Raw genomic sequence first — 19,241 nt, 5'->3', positions numbered from 1 at the left:
TGTTTTAGAAATTGGAGACTTTTCCAGAAGTATAGCACTCGCATTAGAGCTTAACTCTGATTAACATCGCATTGCATTGTTGGCGTTTATTTAACAGAACATTGTGGAATTTGCATTAGATAGGTGTCATAAAATAATATAAAATCATTTAAAGGTTAATTCCACTCTGCAAGAACAGAATCAAAATTAAGGAATTAAGGTCACAGTGTTTAGGCGTTTGTTCTTCCTGAGGAAATGTTACTCACTCTGAGACAAATATTATCAATAGGGTATTTTTATTGCCTACATCAGTAATTGCACAGATGTTGTTAATTAATGGTTTTGAACTTTTTGAAAAGGGGAAGAAACAGTTGCATATTTATATATACTGTTTAGCGTTTGCAGGTGATTTTTCTTCTTGGTCATTTTACTACATCTTAACCACATGTAGGCAAGGCTAGGTTGAATTGTGAAACTGAAGTGGCATGACTTCTGTGAGTATGTATCCTCATGAATGTGCCCTGTTTCATTCCTGCCAATTGTTCTCTGATGCCATGATTGGGTCCAGTTTCCTGCACTCTTTCAGAAAGGTTAATCATGTGAGGAAAACTGATATACTGTCTTACCCAAATGAACATTTGTCATTCAGTAATAAATCATTCTAGTTTGATTCCTGACTATCCCCTGATGCTGCAAGAATATCGTCCTTCTGCCAGTAACCCTAAAACTTACTAGTTAAAAAGGTTAATTGCTCACACTTTTCATAATTTTTTTTTAATGGTTTATAGAGAAGATCATATATAGGCATGTTCAAATATACTGTCGTAAAAAAGCACCTGCCAATTTTTAAAAAAACAAACCCAAAGGGTATGCTGTTTTTTTAAAGCCGGTGGAAGAAAGGTGTAGAAATTAATCCACTACTACATTCTGCAGAATCCTTTTAATCACTTCTGGCTTTCAGTAATGCACTGGCTAACTAAATTTAATAAGCCTTTTTGACGTAGCAGTACAAAATTCTAATAGGTTATATACAATTTTTGTCAAACAATTTATCTTTATGTTAGTGAAAAATATACTTAACAATAAAGAGCCCTGTGGTGATGTTCTGTGAAATTTCATTTATTAAATAATAATTGAATGCTGTTTTGAGTGAATTCAGTGCTTTGTTTTTTCAGTTCTTAGGCATGCTTTCTTTTGGGTGTGGTGCAAAAAAAACTGTCAAATAGCACTTTGAATCATTCACCAAGCACATCTTCAAAAATGATGCTTATATAAAAAAAGCCAAATACCACTGGCTCACTCATCACGAAATCTCCCGAACCATGAGCACTTGGGACTTGAAATTTGGAATGAAGGTTACCCTTGGCCCATAGGTGCTCGCTAAGAAATGGTTTTAAAAATTTCGTGGTCCGAGCACATTCTGTCTGTATGTCTGTCTGCTTTTCACGAGAGAATTACTTAACGGATTTAGATCTGGTTGTTTTCTATAATATGCTTGAACTTTCCGGTTGATTTTGCAACTTCTCTCATCTCTCATAGTTCGCTTGCGGTACCAATGTATTTATGCAAATCCAACAGAGTGGCTGTGGGCCGAGAGCAGGGGGACGGGGCCTTCCTCGTTCACTTGCCAGCCTCTGTTCGAGTTAGTCTACATCTCGCCATGGAGTGCACCATGCCTCCGCTTAGCTAGCAATACCTATTTGTTCATCAGGCATTATCATCTACAGATTGTTAAGGAGTAACGTTTGACGTTTTTGGGAGAGAGATCAGAGCTCCATGTGTTTTAGAGGGTAGCTGCTGATTGCCAGAGATATCACGGCCATGTGCATTTCTCCCCACACTGGGAACGCTTTCCCTTCAGAGCTTAACACGATCAGATATAGTGCCAATGTCTATTGATTTTTAAAGTTTGTCCTTTTTCATTACTATGTGGGCGAAGCCACGGATTACAGCTAGTACAGTGGAACCTCGGGTCACGACCGTAATTTATTCCAAAACTCTGGTCGCAACCCGATTTGGTCGTGCCCCTCAGTAATTTCCCCCATAGGATTGTATGTAAATACAATTAATCTGTTCCGGACCGTACAAGCTGTATGTAAATATATATATTTTTTTAAGATTTTTAAGCACAAAAATAGTTAATTATACCATGGAATGCACAGTGTAATAGTAAACTAAATGTTTACTTCTTTCTACTGGTCACTCCAGCTCCTTGATCGTTCAGCTGGAGCAACCGCTTCCTTCTGCCCCACTGAGTGTCAGCCAAAACACCCCTGCTTGGGCTCTCTCTCACTCTCTCTCTCTCTCTCTCTCGCTCGCTTACTTGCACTCTCGCTCTCTCTCTTTTACTCGCTCGCGTTCTCGCACTCTCTCTCTCTCACTTGCTCGCTGCACAGGGAATGCACAAGGAAAGGCTGAACACGTGCGGAAATCATCGGCCCGTACGAACCGGAAGGGAAACTGGCTTTTTCGTCACCTGAGTGTGTGGTCGTGAACAGATGCAAAAGTTTGGCGAACTTTTTGGTCGTAACCCGATTTGTACGTGGTCTGAGACGTTCATGACCCGAGGTTCCACTGTGTGTGTGTGTGTGTGTATGTATGTATGTGTATATATATATATATATATATATATATATATATATATATATATATATATATATATATATATATATATATATATATATATATATATATATATATACACACAGTTAGGTCCATAAATATTTGGACAGGGACAACTTTTTTGTAATTTTGGTACATTTCCACAATGAATTTTAAATGAAACAACACAGATGCAGTTGAAGTGCAGACTTTCAGCTTTAATTTAGTGGGGTGAACAAAAAGATTGCATAAAAAATTGAGGCAACTAAAGTATTTTTTAACACAATCCCTTCATTTCAGGGGCTCAAAAGTAATTGGTCAGTTGACTCAAAGGCTATTTCATGGGCAGGTGTGGGCAAGTCCGTTGTTATGTCATTATCAATTAAGTAGATAAAAGGCCTGGAGTTGATTTGAGGTGTGGTGCTTGCATGTGGAAGATTTTGCTGTGAACAAACAACATGTGGTCAAAGGAGCTCTCCATGCAGGTGAAAGAAGCCATCCTTAAGCTGTGAAAACAGAAAAAGCCCATCTGAGAAATTGCTACAATATTACTAGTTTCAAAATCTACAGTTTGGTACATCCTGAGAAAGAAAGCAAGCACTGGTGAACTCAGCAACGCAAAAAGACCTGGACGTCCATGGAAGATAACAGTGGTGGATGATCGCAGAATAATTTCCATGGTGAAGAGAAACCCCTTCACAACAGCCAACCAAGTAAACAACACTCTCCAGGGGGTAGGCGTATCGATATCCAAGTCTACCATAAAGAGAAGACTGCATGAAAGTAAATACAGAGGGTGCAGTGCAAGGTGCAAGCCACTCATAAGCCTCAAGAATAGAAAGGCTAGATTGGACTTTGCTAAAGAACATCTAAAAAAGCCAGCACAGTTCTGGAAAAACATTCTTTGGACAGATGAAACCAAGATCAACCTCTACCAGAATGATGGCAAGAAAAATGTATGACGAAGGTGTGGGACAGCTCATTATCCAAAGCATACCACATCATCTGTGAAACACGGTGGAGGCAGTGTGATGGCTTGGACGTGCATGGCTGCCAGTGGCTCTGGGACACTAGTGTTTATTGATGATGTGACACAGGACAGAAGCAGTCGAATGAATTCTGAGGTGTTCAGAGACATACTGTCTGCTCAAATCCAGCTAAATGCAGTCAAATTGATTGGGCCGCGTTTCATGATACAGATGGACAATGACCCAAAACATACAGCCAAAGCAACCCAGGAGTTTATTAAAGCAAAGAAGTGGGAAATTTTTGAATGGCCAAGTCAGTCACCTGATCTTAACCCAATTGAGCATGCATTTCACTTGTTGAAGACTAAACTTCAGACAGAAAGGCCCACAAACAAACAGCAACTGAAAGCCGCTGCAGTAAAGGCCTGGCAGAGCATTAAAAAGGAGGAAACCCAGCATCTGGTGATGTCCATGAGTTCAAGACTTCAGGCTGTCATTGCCAGCAAAGGGTTTTCAACCAAGTATTAGAAATGAACATTTTATTTTCATTTATTTAATTTGTCCGATTACTTTTGAGCCCATGAAATGAAGGGATTGTGTTAAAAAAATGCTTTAGTTGCCTTACATTTTTATGCAATCGTTTTGTTCACCCCACTGAATTAAAGCTGAAAGTCTGCACTTCAACTGCATCGGAGTTGTTTTATTTAAAATTCATTGTGGTAATGTACAGAACCAAAATTAGAAAAAAGTTGTCTCTGTCCAAATATTTATGGACCTAACTGCAAAATGCAGTGAATGAACAAAAGAGAAATCCAAATCAAATCAATATTTGGTGTGACCACCCTTTGTCTTCAAAACAGCATCAATTCTTCTAGGTACACTTGCACACAGTTTTTGAAGGAACTCGTCTGGTAGGTTGTTCCAAACATCTTGGAGAACTAACCATAGATCTTCTGTGGATGTAGGCTTCCTCACATCCTTCTGTCTCTTCATGTAATCCCAGACACACTTGATGATGTTGAGATCAGGGCTCTGTGGGGGCCATACCATCACTTCCAGGACTTCTTGTTCTTCTTTACGCTGAAGATAGTTCTTAATGACTTTGGCTGTATGTTTGGGGTCATTGTCCTGCTGCAGAATAAATTTGGGGCCAATCATATGCCTCCCTGATGGTATTGCATGATGGATAAGTATCTGCCTGTATTTTTCAGCATTGAGAACACCATTAATCCTGACCAAATCTCCAACTCCATTTGCAGAAATGCAGCCCCAACAGTTCAAGGAACCTCCACCATGCTTCACTGTTGCCTGCAGACACTCATTATTGTACCGCTCTCCAGCCCTTCGACGAACAAACTGCCTTCTGCTACAGCCAAATATTTAAAATTTTGACTCATCAGTCCAAAGCACGTGCTGCCATTTTTCTGCACCCCAGTTCCTATGTTTTCATGCATACTTGAGTCACTTGGCCTTGTTTCCGCGTCGGAGGTATGGCTTTTTGGCTGCAACACTTCCATGAAGACCACTTCTGGCCAGACTTCTCCGGACAGTAGATGGGTGTACCTGGGTCCCACTGGTTTCTGCCAGTTCTGAGCTGATGGCACTGCTGGACATCTTCCGATTTCGAAGGGTAATAAGCTTGATGTGTCTTTCATCTGCAGTAAGTTTCCTTGACCGACCACTGCGTCTACGATCCTCAACGTTGCCTGTTTCTTTGTGCTTCTTCAAAAGAGCTTGAACAGCACATCTTGAAACCCCAGTCTGCTTTGAAATCTTTGTCTGGGGGAGACCTTGCTGATGCAGTATAACTACCTTGTGTCTTGTTGCTGTGCTCAATCTTGCCATGACATGAAACTGTCTTCCACAACCTCATCTTGGTAGCAGAGTTTGGCTGTTCCTCACCCAGTTTTAAGCCTCCTACACAGCTGTTTCTGTTTCAGTTAATGACAGTGTTTCAACCTACATGTGACATTGATGATCATTAGCACCTGTTTGGTATAATTGGTTGATCATACACCTGACTATAATCCTACAAAATCCCTGACTTTGTGCAAGTGTACCTATAAGAATTGATGCTGGTTTGAAGGCAAAAGGTAGTAACACCAAATATTGATTTGATTTAGATTTTTCTTTTGTTCACTCAGTTTGCATTTTGTAAATTGAGAACAATAAACAATCATCATTTATATTTCTGAAAGCATTCTTTGTTTACAGCATTTTTTCACACCTGCCTAAAACTTCTGCACAGTACTGTATATATAAAAATCTTGGAAGGGAGACTAGGGAGACAAGGCGTGATCTTCTCGGAAGACAATTTGACATCCCACGAGAGACACGGCAGTGAGACAACATTTAAAACAAGTTCATGGACATCTAACCTAGCAGTTGTTGGAATGCTTTTGGTAGACACGCTTCATGTGCTCCCAGCTCTTAAAACAGCGACAAGCAGAACACGCAGCTCACCAGCAGCAGCAAGCCAGCAGATGATCCGACCGCTTCTCCTTAGCTTGCATTAAGCCCCACCCCTTCACAACACGAGCGGCAAAGACGCGATGTGGCAAAAGGACAGCTGCTGTACAGGCTTTTAAATGATCAACGCAGCTCGCCAGCAGCAGCAACAAGCCAGCAGATGATCCAATCGCTTCTCCTTAGCGTCTGTTCAACCACCCCCCCCCTTCACAACGTGAGCAGCATTATACGTCCTGCGAGAAAGAGATTTAACCATGCCAGAAATAAAGAGCAAGTACAGTATTATTTTTACAAAAGTTCAATCCTAATTTTAGAACAGTGTTTTAAACTTTGAGTTGCAAGAGATCTATAATTGGGTTGCCCCAAGTTGTGAGTAATATATATATATATATATATGTGTGTGCGTGTGTGCGTGTGTGTGTGTGTGTGTGTGTGTGTGTGTGTGTGTGCGTGTGTGCAAGACTGACTCGCGCGTCACAATATCCTAGTCAAGTTGATGCAGCCAGTTTCCCAAAATGTCTTGTCATCCAAGATTACTGGTTTGCTTTATACTCGCAGGGAAGGAATGTAACGCACTTAAAACAAAGAGGATTGGTTGACTTTCCAAAGATGAGAGGAATAACTTTGCGGCTGCCAGTTGAATTGCAGCAAAGTAGAGCTGTCAACCTTTATTTAATTTTTTTTTTCCTTCTCGGCACGGATCACCTTTGAGTGCTGAAGTGCAATGCAGTAGCAGCTAGGGAATCCATTCCCAGGCTCCCCGGACATTTTTCATTCCCACATTCCCAGGAATGAAACTGCTGTAATTCCCGGGAAAACGGGAATGGTCAAGCTCGCATATGTAGCGTGTAAAAATCGATCAAGAAATAACAGAGTTATAGTTGAAAATAATTAAGGTGGCGCCATTGCTGCAGCTTGCACTTCATCAGACAACAGCTTTGAACAGCAACTTGAAATTGCAATGCATCAGTCTGTTTCTTCTGCATTATCTGTACCAAGAAACTTGCCATCACAGAATGATGACAAGAAACTGAATGCATCAGTAAAAGCTGAAATGGCGGTGTTTCAGAGCAACGGCAAGCGCGGGTGTTGTTTAGTACAAATGTATCAGTATCTGATGACTGTGTCGCCTACTTCAGTGAAGGCAGAGTGTGCTTTCTTAGCGGCTGGCGTACTCTGCATGAAGGTGCGCTCTAGCCTGGATGACCGTACGCTGGACACATTGTGCTTTCTACACTCTTATTACTGCAACTAACTAGATACATATACTTATATGACAGCAAGAACTGCTTGTAGATAAGGTTAGTCTTTTATTTGTGTCCACATGTTACAGTAGTATTATTAAAAATAAGTGTCGGTCGTTCTAAAATCGTTCACTTGTGAGATGCCCGTGCACAGTGTCATCCCCGGGCGCCCGGGAATGAAATGCGGGATTCCCGAATTCCTGGGAATGGATAAACCCATCCGGGAATGGATTACCTAGTAGCAGCTGGTAGAAGATTCCAGTCCCATCAGCATTGTAGATGTCTTCAGGCTCATAAGCTGAAATGATTTTCCTGATTTCACCTGCACGTCATTCATTTGCTTTTTCAATTGGAACTGCAGATTCTTCTCCACAGATTGCTTTGGCTGCAATTCCGAAACAATCCCAAAAGTGAATTAGCCCACCCCAGCTGGCAGTAAAATCTTCATGGCCCAAGGAGCTTGACAGTGACTTTGCTTTTTCTTGAATGAGTGGCCCACTAATAAGAATGTATCTTGAACGAGCGTCACTGAACCACATAAAAACCACTTTTTCGACGTCTTCAAATGAAGCAGTTCACATACGTTTGCGCTGAGGCTCAAGGTTTGCAACCTGAGATTTTTCTTCTATTTCTGCTCGGTCTTTCACAAAAGTTGATAATGGCGATGGCGAAATTCTGAATTCACTGCCAATATCATTTTTTTCTTTTTGCCGGAATTGAGTCGCAAAAATTTCAAGTTTTTTTTTTTTCTTTCTTATGTGAACTGTTGTCGTTTTTTCATGTCTGCTATTTCAGTAGAAAGGTGACAATAAGTTAAATTCCAATGGATGTTTTTCAAATGTTGATGAGCAACAAGCAAAATGTATCACTAAAAAAACAGAAAACAAACACAACAAAAAAAAATGTATCACTGAAAAAAAAATAAGGGGAAAATTCGAAGAAAGAAAAACATTTACAATGTTCAGGGATCATTGTGCAGAACTGAGCTGCGACCACAGAACTAACTGCTCTGTGGATGATTGTTTCAGTCATTTCAAGGTCTTTTGGGCACTTCGTTGTAATGAATGTATCTGCTGAATGTATTTCGTAGTAACAAGATTTCTGTAGACTCTGTCTTATGGGGAAACTGTCGGGACCATAAAAATACTTTGTTGTAATGAAAAGTTTGTTGCAACGATATTCATTGTAATGGAATTTTACTTGTGTGTGTGTACATATATATATATATATATATATATATATATATATATATATATATATATATATATATATATATATATATATATAAATGTGTGTGTGTATATATACCGTGTATAAAATACAGACGAGAGAACGTGCGTTTTTGGGATTCTGTAATCAGTATTACTATTTTTTTTTCCAAAAGTACTCCATGGTATTTATTGTTCATTAGTTCTTATTAAACATTACTAATATTTACAGTACTGAAAGTTTTATTAATGATGATATGTAGAGAATAAAGGATAAATGTTAATGATACTTAAAGCACTGTCAATCCAAAAGTAATTTTTTTTGTATGTTACTTATCCCATGTACTTTTTTAGTGGCAGACAAAATATTTGAATGTCATATTGTCATGTAGAATGGAGAGAAGAAAGTTTGACATGACTGCAGCCATTAGTGAATGATGTTTTATAACTGCCTACAATATAAAACATCCATGTTAGTTACTAAACCTGCTTCTCCCTCTAATTCATTGGTTAATAGTCTTGTCTTCAGTTCTAAAATGCAATCCCTTGAGGCTTTATTTTCCTGTTTATGAGATTATTAACAATTAGATAGATTATTGCAGAAGTGTATTTTTAATGATATTATAACAAAAAGGCATGTGTTTTGCATGTTTTATACATATGACTGGATGACTTACATGTGGATTTTGCATCACGGGTAATGCAAGTTTTTTTTTTTTTTTCTCCCATTGATGTTTTTCACATTGTTTACCACTGTGCAGCGTTGGTCACTATTGGCTTCTATTATATTATAAACTTTTTTTTCTCTCCATTCTATATGAAAACATGAAATTAAAACATTTTCTCGGCCTCACTACAAAGCACATGAAGTAAGTAACATATAAAAAATATCATTTTTGGGTGCAGTGTTAGATGGACTCTTGGTAAATGATAAAATATTTTCCTACAACTAGTTTATTGTCATTTTAGTAAATTTTACTCATTACACATTTTATTAATTTTCTTGTCACTGCTTCCCCCTCTAATCTGAAATTACCCATTTTTTATATTTAATACCAGTAACAATTCCTAACAATGACACTTTTCTGGATTATTTGTTGTCTTGACGTTTTAATAATGTAGTTTGTATGTTGTATTTTAATGTTATTTTAACTTAAAATAAGTGCCTCTTACACATTATTTTAAAATGCAGAAAATATACCCATTAAGGGTTAATTAAGGTATTTTATCATACTGTCCGTCACTTGCTAATGTTTTCAGTATTTTGGTTGTATTTTTATGTTTTTTCATTAATGTTTTGAAATTATTACATTTCAGTAGTTTGTGCACACGAGCATAATTGCTGGTTTTGAGTTTTTTTTAAAACACTTATATATGTATATATATATATAACTTCCACCCTCATTTGAAGCTTTTTTTTCTTAATCTCTGCCACCTTTTGGAAACTCATTGATAATAAGGTGGTGCTTTTCGTGAATACACTTCATTTTTATTAAAGTTTTGAAAATATGCAAGTTTATACCATTTTAATTATTCATCTGATTAATTTTTATTGCCAGTGGAAAAGGCAAGGCAGCGCCTTCACTAGTGACTTCCTTAGTCCTTCAGTCCTCTCAGTAGCTGCTGCCTCGCCAAATTGCTTTTGTTGCTACTGCTTTTGTTTGATCAGCCTAGCCTTTACCTCTGTATCGCCCTATAGGCCTCACTCCAGCAATACCGCAGTAATGCTGGCTCTCCTGCCAACCAGTCTCCCACTTCTCCTGTCTCCAATCAAGGCTTCTCTCCTGGCAGCTCCCCTCAAGTAAGGGCCAATGTGCTTCGAAGGGACCTCGCCTTTTTTTTTTTTTTTTTTTTCTTTTTCTACTTCTCCCTGTCCCACCTGGGGCGACCACTTCCATTGTGCTTGTCTGCTATGTATTTTTTTCTTTTTTTTTCTCTTTCTGCTGTGTGCTTCAGTTTCTTTATATCATGAGGCTCGACAGCAGCCATGCAATTCCTGGGATGCCGCTCCGCCTTCTGGGCGGTCGGATCTCATCTCGAAAAGTCCCTCTTCACCTCCTGAGGATGGCAGAAATGTATTCCCTAAAGCATCCCATCAATGGCAACCAGGACTGCTGTCCGGCCAGTTTGGAATAAGAAACAAAGGAAAAAAAAAAAAAAAAAAACACTTGTGTGTGACCTCCATGTTTTTCTAGGTTGTTGCTGGTTTTTAATGAATCTTCATTTCACCGGCTGCCAATAACTCCAGCCCACTTTCTGTCAGGGTGGAGGTAATTATTTATGTATTTATACATATAAAAATTGCAAATTAAAAATAATTTTTGCAAGTACACCTGTATACCGGATTTTTTAGTTATAGTAATAAGTATATTCTCTTACTTATGAAGAGGTCTGCTTTTCGGCAATATTCAATTAAAAACATGTTAGATCTGCAATTTTATTGTAGTTTGAAAGCAGTCATAAGAGTACTAGCAGGAAATTTTAGACCAAAGCATTGATAATTTTAACATTTCAGTATAGTCTGTTTCACAATTTCATTTTAAGCATATCATTTCAGATTAGAGTCTACATGAGGCATTGAAAATTCATCACTGCCTATACTCATATGCAAAAGATTGTTAAACATTTACACTTTATTCGTTGCCTTACATTATCAGCTTGTATCTAAACGCTAATATCATTATAACTTTTATTACTTAAAACCTAATGCAGTTATTATTGGTATAGATTTAGAGGCCTATTTATTTTAATACTCAATTTTGCCATCTTGAATAATTGTTCTCATTTGAATATGACAGTATTAATGAGATAATTTTTATCATGACTGCAACATTTTAACTAAATTTAAATACCAATAAAATCACTTTTATGTGATTTTTGTTTTTATAAAATGTAAGATTTCTTTGAGTTTTTGGCACATATCTTATTTGCATATCACAATGTCCATTTTAATTTGGTGCACTAACTTTAACAGATAAATATTGTTTTTTTTATGGTGACATTATGCATCTTTAAAATGGTCTTGTGTAGCTGCTCAATACATTATTTCTTCCTCTTGATTAAATCTTAAGAAGTGTTTTGATTTATAGCACATTTTAATGTTAATATGTGGAGTTGTATTAATTAATAAATATCGTAATATAGTGCTTAATACATAGTTTTGGCATTTCATTCTCAGCTACAGTATTGTTCAAACTTAGCTTAGGACTTTGTACTTTTAAATTTTATTTTACTGTAAGAGTTAGAGGTGTAATGGTTCTGAACTAGTTTGGTTTCATTTCTGTTTTTCTTTTACCACAGATATATTAAAATAAGAAAAGATAAAGGCAGCAATAAAAAAGATATCATGACACGTAATACACTTGGCAAAAGGCAGCAATGAGAGAGAGAGAGAGTATATTAACTGATATAACTTAATTTGCTATACTAATTAATACTCTATCTTTAAAAACATACTTATCAATAATTTATTTTTTTTGAAAATTTTCAAAGTAAAAATAAGTTAACTACATTGTGGTGGTTTATCATGGAATGTTGGGTAGACTCAGCATTTGCAAGGCTGTTTTGACTTCAGAGTGATAACTGAAGAGTTCCAAAAAAATGTGTAACTTGCCAATTCTCTTTAATTGAAATAGTTTAAGTAGCATAGAGCTAAATCTATTAATTTCACTTTTGTAGGTAAGGTGGTGCGTGCTTTATAAAATACTGTGTATGCCTTTAGATACACAAGTGAAGTACCACTCAAATAAATAATTATTACAAAATTTGATCAATTCCATTGTCTTAACAAGAATGCTGGGTCCCAGCATTGTCACATTTCCTTAAGCCCTGCTGCCATAAATTTGGAAAGGAAGTACACCTCCACCTGTGCAAATCTTGAATATTAACACTTTTTCGATGCTCTACACATTCTGATTTGATTTCACTTTGATTTACTTGACCATGGAAAAATTGTTCCTTTTGGTCACAGGACAAGTTGTTCCTAGACCCATGCTCGCCACACTGCTCCAGCTATTGTTGTTACTTGTAACTGGTGTTTTCAGGTTACCTTCAGTTTGAAAAAGGCTTTATTATCCAGGTTTTTTTAATAAAGTTATGAATACAAAATTACTCTTTTTCCACAGCTTCCTTATAACTTGTTAAATATTGTATATATCCAAAATGTGAATTAATATTTTTTTCTACATTGAATTATTGTGTGCTCATGATACAAATGACTTGTGGAATTTGTGAACCATTACACCCCTAATAAGGATGCAACCTTGCATATTGTCAAACGTTTTATTAGAACTTAATATATCTTTAATTAAATATTTTCGTCTTTGCCACATTTAAAAAGTTAGATGTTCTTTTAACTTATTTACGTTCTTGTATTCCTGCTTATGCATTTTTCAGATAATCCTTAACTGATTGCCCAATCAAACTTTTGCATCACAAAAGTGGTTACAAATAGGTTATATCCAGCAATAACCTTGAATCTGATGTTGCATGTTGTTTTGAATTGTGAGTTTTGTGGCCAAGACTAATAAGACGTTTCACATGCCAGCCTTACACATCAATAAAGTAATTTTTATTGAGGTAAATGTGGCACAAAATACTTCCGTGAAAGGATGCCATTATTTCTGGATCTGTAAAGTTTAGCTGGATTTAAATTATTTTGGAAATTCTTATGAAACTAGTTGATCTTTCAAGTTGTACAGCACTGTATAATGAGATGACTGGCTTGTAAAATGCTCTAATTTAGTATGTGTGTGTAAGTGTGAAGTCACCTCCAGGTGTTTACTGTAAAATTACACTCACATATTCATTTGGATTTAATAACAGATTTCCAATTAGATTTTGAACCTTGTATTTTCAGTTCTTTATACATTCTTTCAGTCTGGCACAGATATGTTTATATGTTTGTTTGTATTGATGTATGTTTATGACTACAGATCCAGACTGTTGTTTAACATCTTAGTCCTAAATACCTCTGTTGTCCATGTCTGCCAGTGTGTTAAATTTTACTAAGTTTATGCCCTCTCATTTTAGCACACCTCCATCCTCTGTAGTGTGTTTGGAGATTCTTACTATGATCAGCAACTTGCATCTAGACAGACAAATGCTCTGTCCCATCAGGTAAGTTACTCTGATGCATTCTGCTGCTCTAAAATTTTGTATTATTTTTATTATGCTGCCATAATTATTGTTTTTTTCTGAAATGTATGGATTTGTTGCTTTTATCTGCATTTAATATACCTAAAACTATCTAATAAGTTTTCCTACTGCAGTTATTCAGAAAAATGCTTCAAGCTCTTGAAAGGTAAACATAAGGTCATCATTCATAGCATTGCTCTTTGGGGTCCCACAATGAAATCTATACAGGTGCTGGTCATAAAATTAGAATATGACAAAGTTGATTTATTTCAGTTATTCCATTCAAAAAGTGAAACTTGTATATTAGATTCATTCATTACACACAGGCTGATGTATTTCAAATGTTTGTTTCTTTTAATGTTGATGATTATAACTGGCAACTAATGAAAGTTCCAAATTCAGTATCTCGGAAAATTAGAATATCAATTAAGACCAAGGCAAAAAAAGGATTTTTTAGAAATGTTGGCCAACTGAAAGGTATGAACATGAAAAGTATGAGCATGTACAGCACTCAATATTTAGTTGGGGCTCCTTTGGCCAGGATTACTGCAGCAATGCGGCGTGGCATGGTGTCGATCAGTCTGTGGCACTGCTAAGGTGTTATGAGAGCCCATGTTGCTCTGATAGTGGCCTTCAGCTCTTCTGAATTGTTGGGTCTGGCGTATTGCATCTTCCTCTTCACAATACCCCATATATTTTCTATGGGGTTAAGGTCAGGCGAGTTTGCTGACCAATCAAGAACAGGGATACCATGGTCCTTAAACCAGGTACTGGTAGCTTTGGCACTGTGTGCAGGTGCCAGGTTCTGTAGGAAAATGAAAGCTGCATCTCCATAAAGTTCGTCAGCAGCAAGAAGCATGAAGTGCTCTAAAACTTCCTGGTAGATGGCTGCGTTGACCTTGCACCTCAGAAAACACAATGGACCAACACCAGCAGATGAATTGGCACCCCAAACCATCACTGACTGTGGAAACTTTACACTGGACCTCAAGCAACGTGGGTTCTGTGCCTCTCCTCTCTTCCTCCAGACTCTGGGACCTTGATTTCCAAAGGAAATGCAAAATTTACTTTCATCAGAGAACATAACTTTGGACCACTCAGCAGCAGTCCAAAGGCGAGACGCTTCTGACGCTGTCTCTTTTTCAAGAGTGGCTTGACACAAGGAATACGACAGCTGAAACCCATGTCTTGCATACGTCTGTGCGTGGTGGTTCTTGAAGCACTGACTCCAGCTGCAGTCCACTCTTTGTGAATCTCCCTCACCTTTTTGAATGGGTTTTGTTTCACAATCCTCTCCAGGGTGCGGTTATCCCTATTGCTTGTACACTTTTTTCTACCACATCTTGTCCTTCCCTTCGCCTCTCTATTAATGTGCTTGGACACAGAGCTCTGTGAACAGCCAGCCTCTTTAGCAATGACCTTTTGTGTCTTGCCCTCCTTGTGCAAGGTGTCAATGGTCGTCTTTTGGACAACTGTCAAGTCAGCAGTCTTCCCCATGATTGTGTAGCCTACAGAACTAGACTGAGAGACCATTTAAAGGCTTTTGCAGGTGTTTTGAGTTAATTAGCTGATTAGAGTGTGGCACCAGGTGTCTTCAATATTGAACCTTTTCACAATATTCTAATTTCCGAGATACTGAATTTGGGACTTTCATTAGTTGTCAGTTATAATCATCAAAATTAAAAGAAATAAACATTTGATTAAACATCAGTCTGTGTGTAATGAATGAATCTAATATACAAGTTTCACTTTTTGAATGGAATTACTGAAATAAATCAACTTTGTCATGATATTCTAATTTTATGACCAGCACCTGTATAGTCCTTGTGTTTTGAAGTGTTTGGTCTGTTTCTACTTTGCACCCTAAATGTGAGTGCCATGACGCCCACTTTGAAGCAAGCAAACGTTCAATGCAAGAAAATACTTGCATTACTAAAATACTAAAATAATATATTTATATTCAGATATTCAAATATATATTGTGCTTTTAGCAGCCAAAATGAAAGCTTCAGTTTCTGCCACTGGTAGAAGGACCACAGTTTCAAACCTCACTCGTGATGAACAGTTTGGCCTGAACTGACCAATTCTACAAAACAACTGGGCACATACTGTATGTCAGTGTCATTTACAGTTAAAGGGACTTATCTGTATGTTGGTGCTTTGGAATGTTTTGCGGTTTTCATAGTCAGTCTGTAATGAGCCTGGCATTAATGTTATTTGCACATGAGTGCAGTGTACTGACCTGTGACTTTTAAGAAATCTACAGAATGTTATTTACTATAACTAATAAAGCTTTGTTTAAGGATAAATGCATTTTACATAGTTTCACCTACCATTCTTCTTGATTGCAAAAATGGCATAATGGCCAGAAAACACCACAAAAATATTAACAAACCACTTTAGTATGAGGAATGTTCTATAGCTATCCTGACATACAGATCCCATTTTAAGATTCTGTTCATTGCCAACACTGCACAGAAATGTGCCAGAAGCGAAGAAGCACAAGCATAAAACTATTTGTGCAATGGTCAGACATTTTCCTTGCCTAATTTGTATTGCTTCAGCTAATTTAGATAGAAAGTTGGTTTTTCCAAACCTATATCTGTCATAATGTTAGTCATCAAGAAATTTTAAGGGATCATAAGTTTGTTTAATAGTTTTGGTGCTTTTGTGCTAAAGCAAAGTGAACAATCTATACACAAAACCAACATTTCTATGCAGTTCATCAGGATGAGTACCAGACCATAACTGCCAAATTGTATCAAGAGTGTTCCAGCTTTACTGTCAGATACTCAATTACAAAAGATTTAGCATTTTACTATTTTGTGCTGCTGGAGTATGTGAATTTCCCCTTGGGATTAATAAAGTATCTATCTATCTATCTATCTATCTATCTATCTATCTATCTATCTATCTATCTATCTATCTATCTATCTATCTATCTATCTATCTATCTATCTATCTATCAGAGAAAAAGAAAGTAATGTAGACTATTATGTTATAAGAATAATAAGGAGGTTATATGCAGTTAATTGTTGAAATCTATTCTGTGATCTGTTTAATATTCACATTAGTATGTTCTATTCAAGGTTTTACTGTTTATGACATGGGGCTTTGTTCACAAACATTTTATGGGCTGCTGATATAAAAGCACTATATACAGTGGTGTGAAAAACTATTTGCCCCCTTCCTGATTTCTTTTTCTTTTGCATGTTTGTCACACAAAATGTTTCTGATCATCAAACACATTTAACCATTAGTCAAATATAACACAAGTAAACACAAAATGCAGTTTTTAAATGATGGTTTTTATTATTTAGGGAGAAAAAAAATCCAAACCTACATGGCCCTGTGTGAAAAAGTAATTGCCCCCTTGTTAAAAAATAACCTAACTGTGGTGTATCACACCTGAGTTCAATTTCCGTAGCCACCCCCAGGCCTGATTACTGCCACACCTGTTTCAATCAAGAAATCACTTAAATAGGAGCTGCCTGACACAGAGAAGTAGACCAAAAGCACCTCAAAAGCTAGACATCATGCCAAGATCCAAAGAAATTCAGGAACAAATGAGAACAGAAGTAATTAAGATCTATCAGTCTGGTAAAGGTTATAAAGCCATTTCTAAAGCTTTGGGACTCCAGCGAACCACAGTGAGAGCCATTATCCACAAATGGCAAAAACATGGAACAGTGGTGAACCTTCCCAGGAGTGGCCGGCTGAGAAAAATTAGATAGATAGATAGAATTACCCCAAGAGTGCAGAGACGACTCATCCGAGAGGTCACAAAAGACCCCAGGACAGCGTCCAAAGAACTGCAGGCCTCACTTGCCTCAATTAAGGTCAGTGTTCACGACTCCACCATAAGAAAGAGACTGGGCAAAAACGGCCTGCATGGCAGATTTCCAAGACGCAAACCACTGTTAAGCAAAAAGAACATTAGGGCTCGTCTCAATTTTGCTAAGAAACATCTCAATGATTGCCAAGACTTTTGGGAAAATACCTTGTGGACTGATGAGACAAAAGTTGAACTTTTTGGAAGGCAAATGTCCCGTTACATCTGGCGTAAAAGGAACACAGCATTTCAGAAAAAGAACATCATACCAACAGTAAAATATGGTGGTGGTAGTGTGATGGTCTGGGGTTGTTTTGCTGCTTCAGGACCTGGAAGGCTTGCTGTGATAGATGGAACCATGAATTCTACTGTCTACCAAAAAATCCTGAAGGAGAATGTCCGGCCATCTGTTCGTCAACTCAAGCTGAAGCGATCTTGGGTGCTGCAACAGGACAATGACCCAAAACACACCAGCAAATCCACCTCTGAATGGCTGAAGAAAAACAAAATGAAGACTTTGGAGTGGCCTAGTCAAAGTCCTGACCTGAATCCAATTGAGATGCTATGGCATGACCTTAAAAAGGCGGTTCATGCTAGAAAACCCTCAAATAAAGCTGAATTACAACAATTTTGCAAAGATGAGTGGGCCAAAATTCCTCCAGAGCGCTGTAAAAGACTCATTGCAAGTTATCGCAAACGCTTGATTGCAGTTATTGCTGCTAAGGGTGGCCCAACCAGTTATTAGGTTCAGGGGGCAATTACTTTTTCACACAGGACCATGTAGGTTTGGATTTTTTTTTCTCCCTAAATAATAAAAACCACCATTTACAAACTGCATTTTGTGTTTACTTGTGTTATATTTGACTAATGGTTAAATGTGTTTGATGATCAGAAACATTTTGTGTGACAAACATGCAAAAGAATAAGAAATCAGGAAGGGGGCAAATAGTTTTTCACACCACTGTAATACTTGAGCGCTCACTTCAGTAATATTTTCAAGCAAAGGAGCACAACATGGTTGATCCTAAAAGGTCTTAAAAGTGTGGAATTATTTGTTTTTCTATATTTGAGGTTTTTTAAATTAGAAACCTTGCTTAATGAAGCACACCTTTATTAAACATAACCTATTTTTTTATTACTTTTTGTATATTTTTTTTCTTTTGTATCTCATTGACTAAAGAATGTTGGAATTGAATGACCAATTTAAATGTGATATTATTCTTGGATTTAGTTGTGTGCTTAATGCAAAGAGTATACGTTACAGATGTGATTGTCAGATTAATTACAGTTCTTGTTGAAACACTGAATTTAGCTTAAAAATTGATTTGGCTCTTAGTTCTGAAGATTTTATTTTTAATCTCTGCCATTTAAACACTAGACATCAGTATAGTTGTGAGTGGGCAGTGTGAAACATGGGGCCATAATACATTTTGTGTGTCTTGATGTATTACTCAGTGTTCAACTTTAAAAAGTAGAATATTTGATAAATATGTCCTTTTTACTACCTTAACTCTTGCTCTTTTTGTTTTGGAATAGCTTGAACAGTTCAACATGATTGAAAACCCCATCAGCTCCAGCAGTCTGTATACCCAGTGCTCCACGCTGAATTTCTCACAAGCCGCTATGATGGGTTTGACTGGTAGCACCAGTAGCCTGCAAGATGTACCACAGCTTGGCTATGCCAGCCATGGCAACATCCCCAATATTATTCTCACAGGTTAGACATCTTTCATAGATGTTCATTTTATTATATGTCCATGGTATATCTCAAATGATTATTACCATGTTCCTCCTTGAAAGTACA

General features: G+C 37.3%; 1 protein-coding gene across 3 annotated transcripts in view; it reads left to right on the top strand.

Annotated features, from left to right (window-relative positions):
* Positions 1 to 19,241, top strand: part of crtc1b (CREB regulated transcription coactivator 1b) — a 162,280-nt gene that overhangs the window by 113,636 nt on the left and 29,403 nt on the right. For 2 of the 3 annotated variants that reach the window (XR_007936490.1, XM_051935055.1), the window contains exons 11-13: positions 10,169 to 10,270; positions 13,501 to 13,587; positions 18,974 to 19,154. Coding sequence is in view for 2 of the 3 variants with exons in the window: in XM_051935055.1 (XP_051791015.1) it covers positions 10,169 to 10,270; positions 13,501 to 13,587; positions 18,974 to 19,154 (370 nt within the window). In the remaining variant the exon portion in view is untranslated. The remainder of the gene's footprint in view (positions 1 to 10,168; positions 10,271 to 13,500; positions 13,588 to 18,973; positions 19,155 to 19,241) is intronic. The other variant, XM_051935056.1, reaches the window with a different exon arrangement.

This window comes from Erpetoichthys calabaricus, chromosome 12 (assembly GCF_900747795.2).
Source record: "Erpetoichthys calabaricus chromosome 12, fErpCal1.3, whole genome shotgun sequence".
In the NCBI taxonomy this organism is placed as follows: Eukaryota; Metazoa; Chordata; class Cladistia; order Polypteriformes; family Polypteridae; genus Erpetoichthys; species Erpetoichthys calabaricus.
The sequence above is the reverse complement of the archived record's forward strand: the minus strand, read 5'-3'. Positions and strand labels throughout refer to the sequence as shown.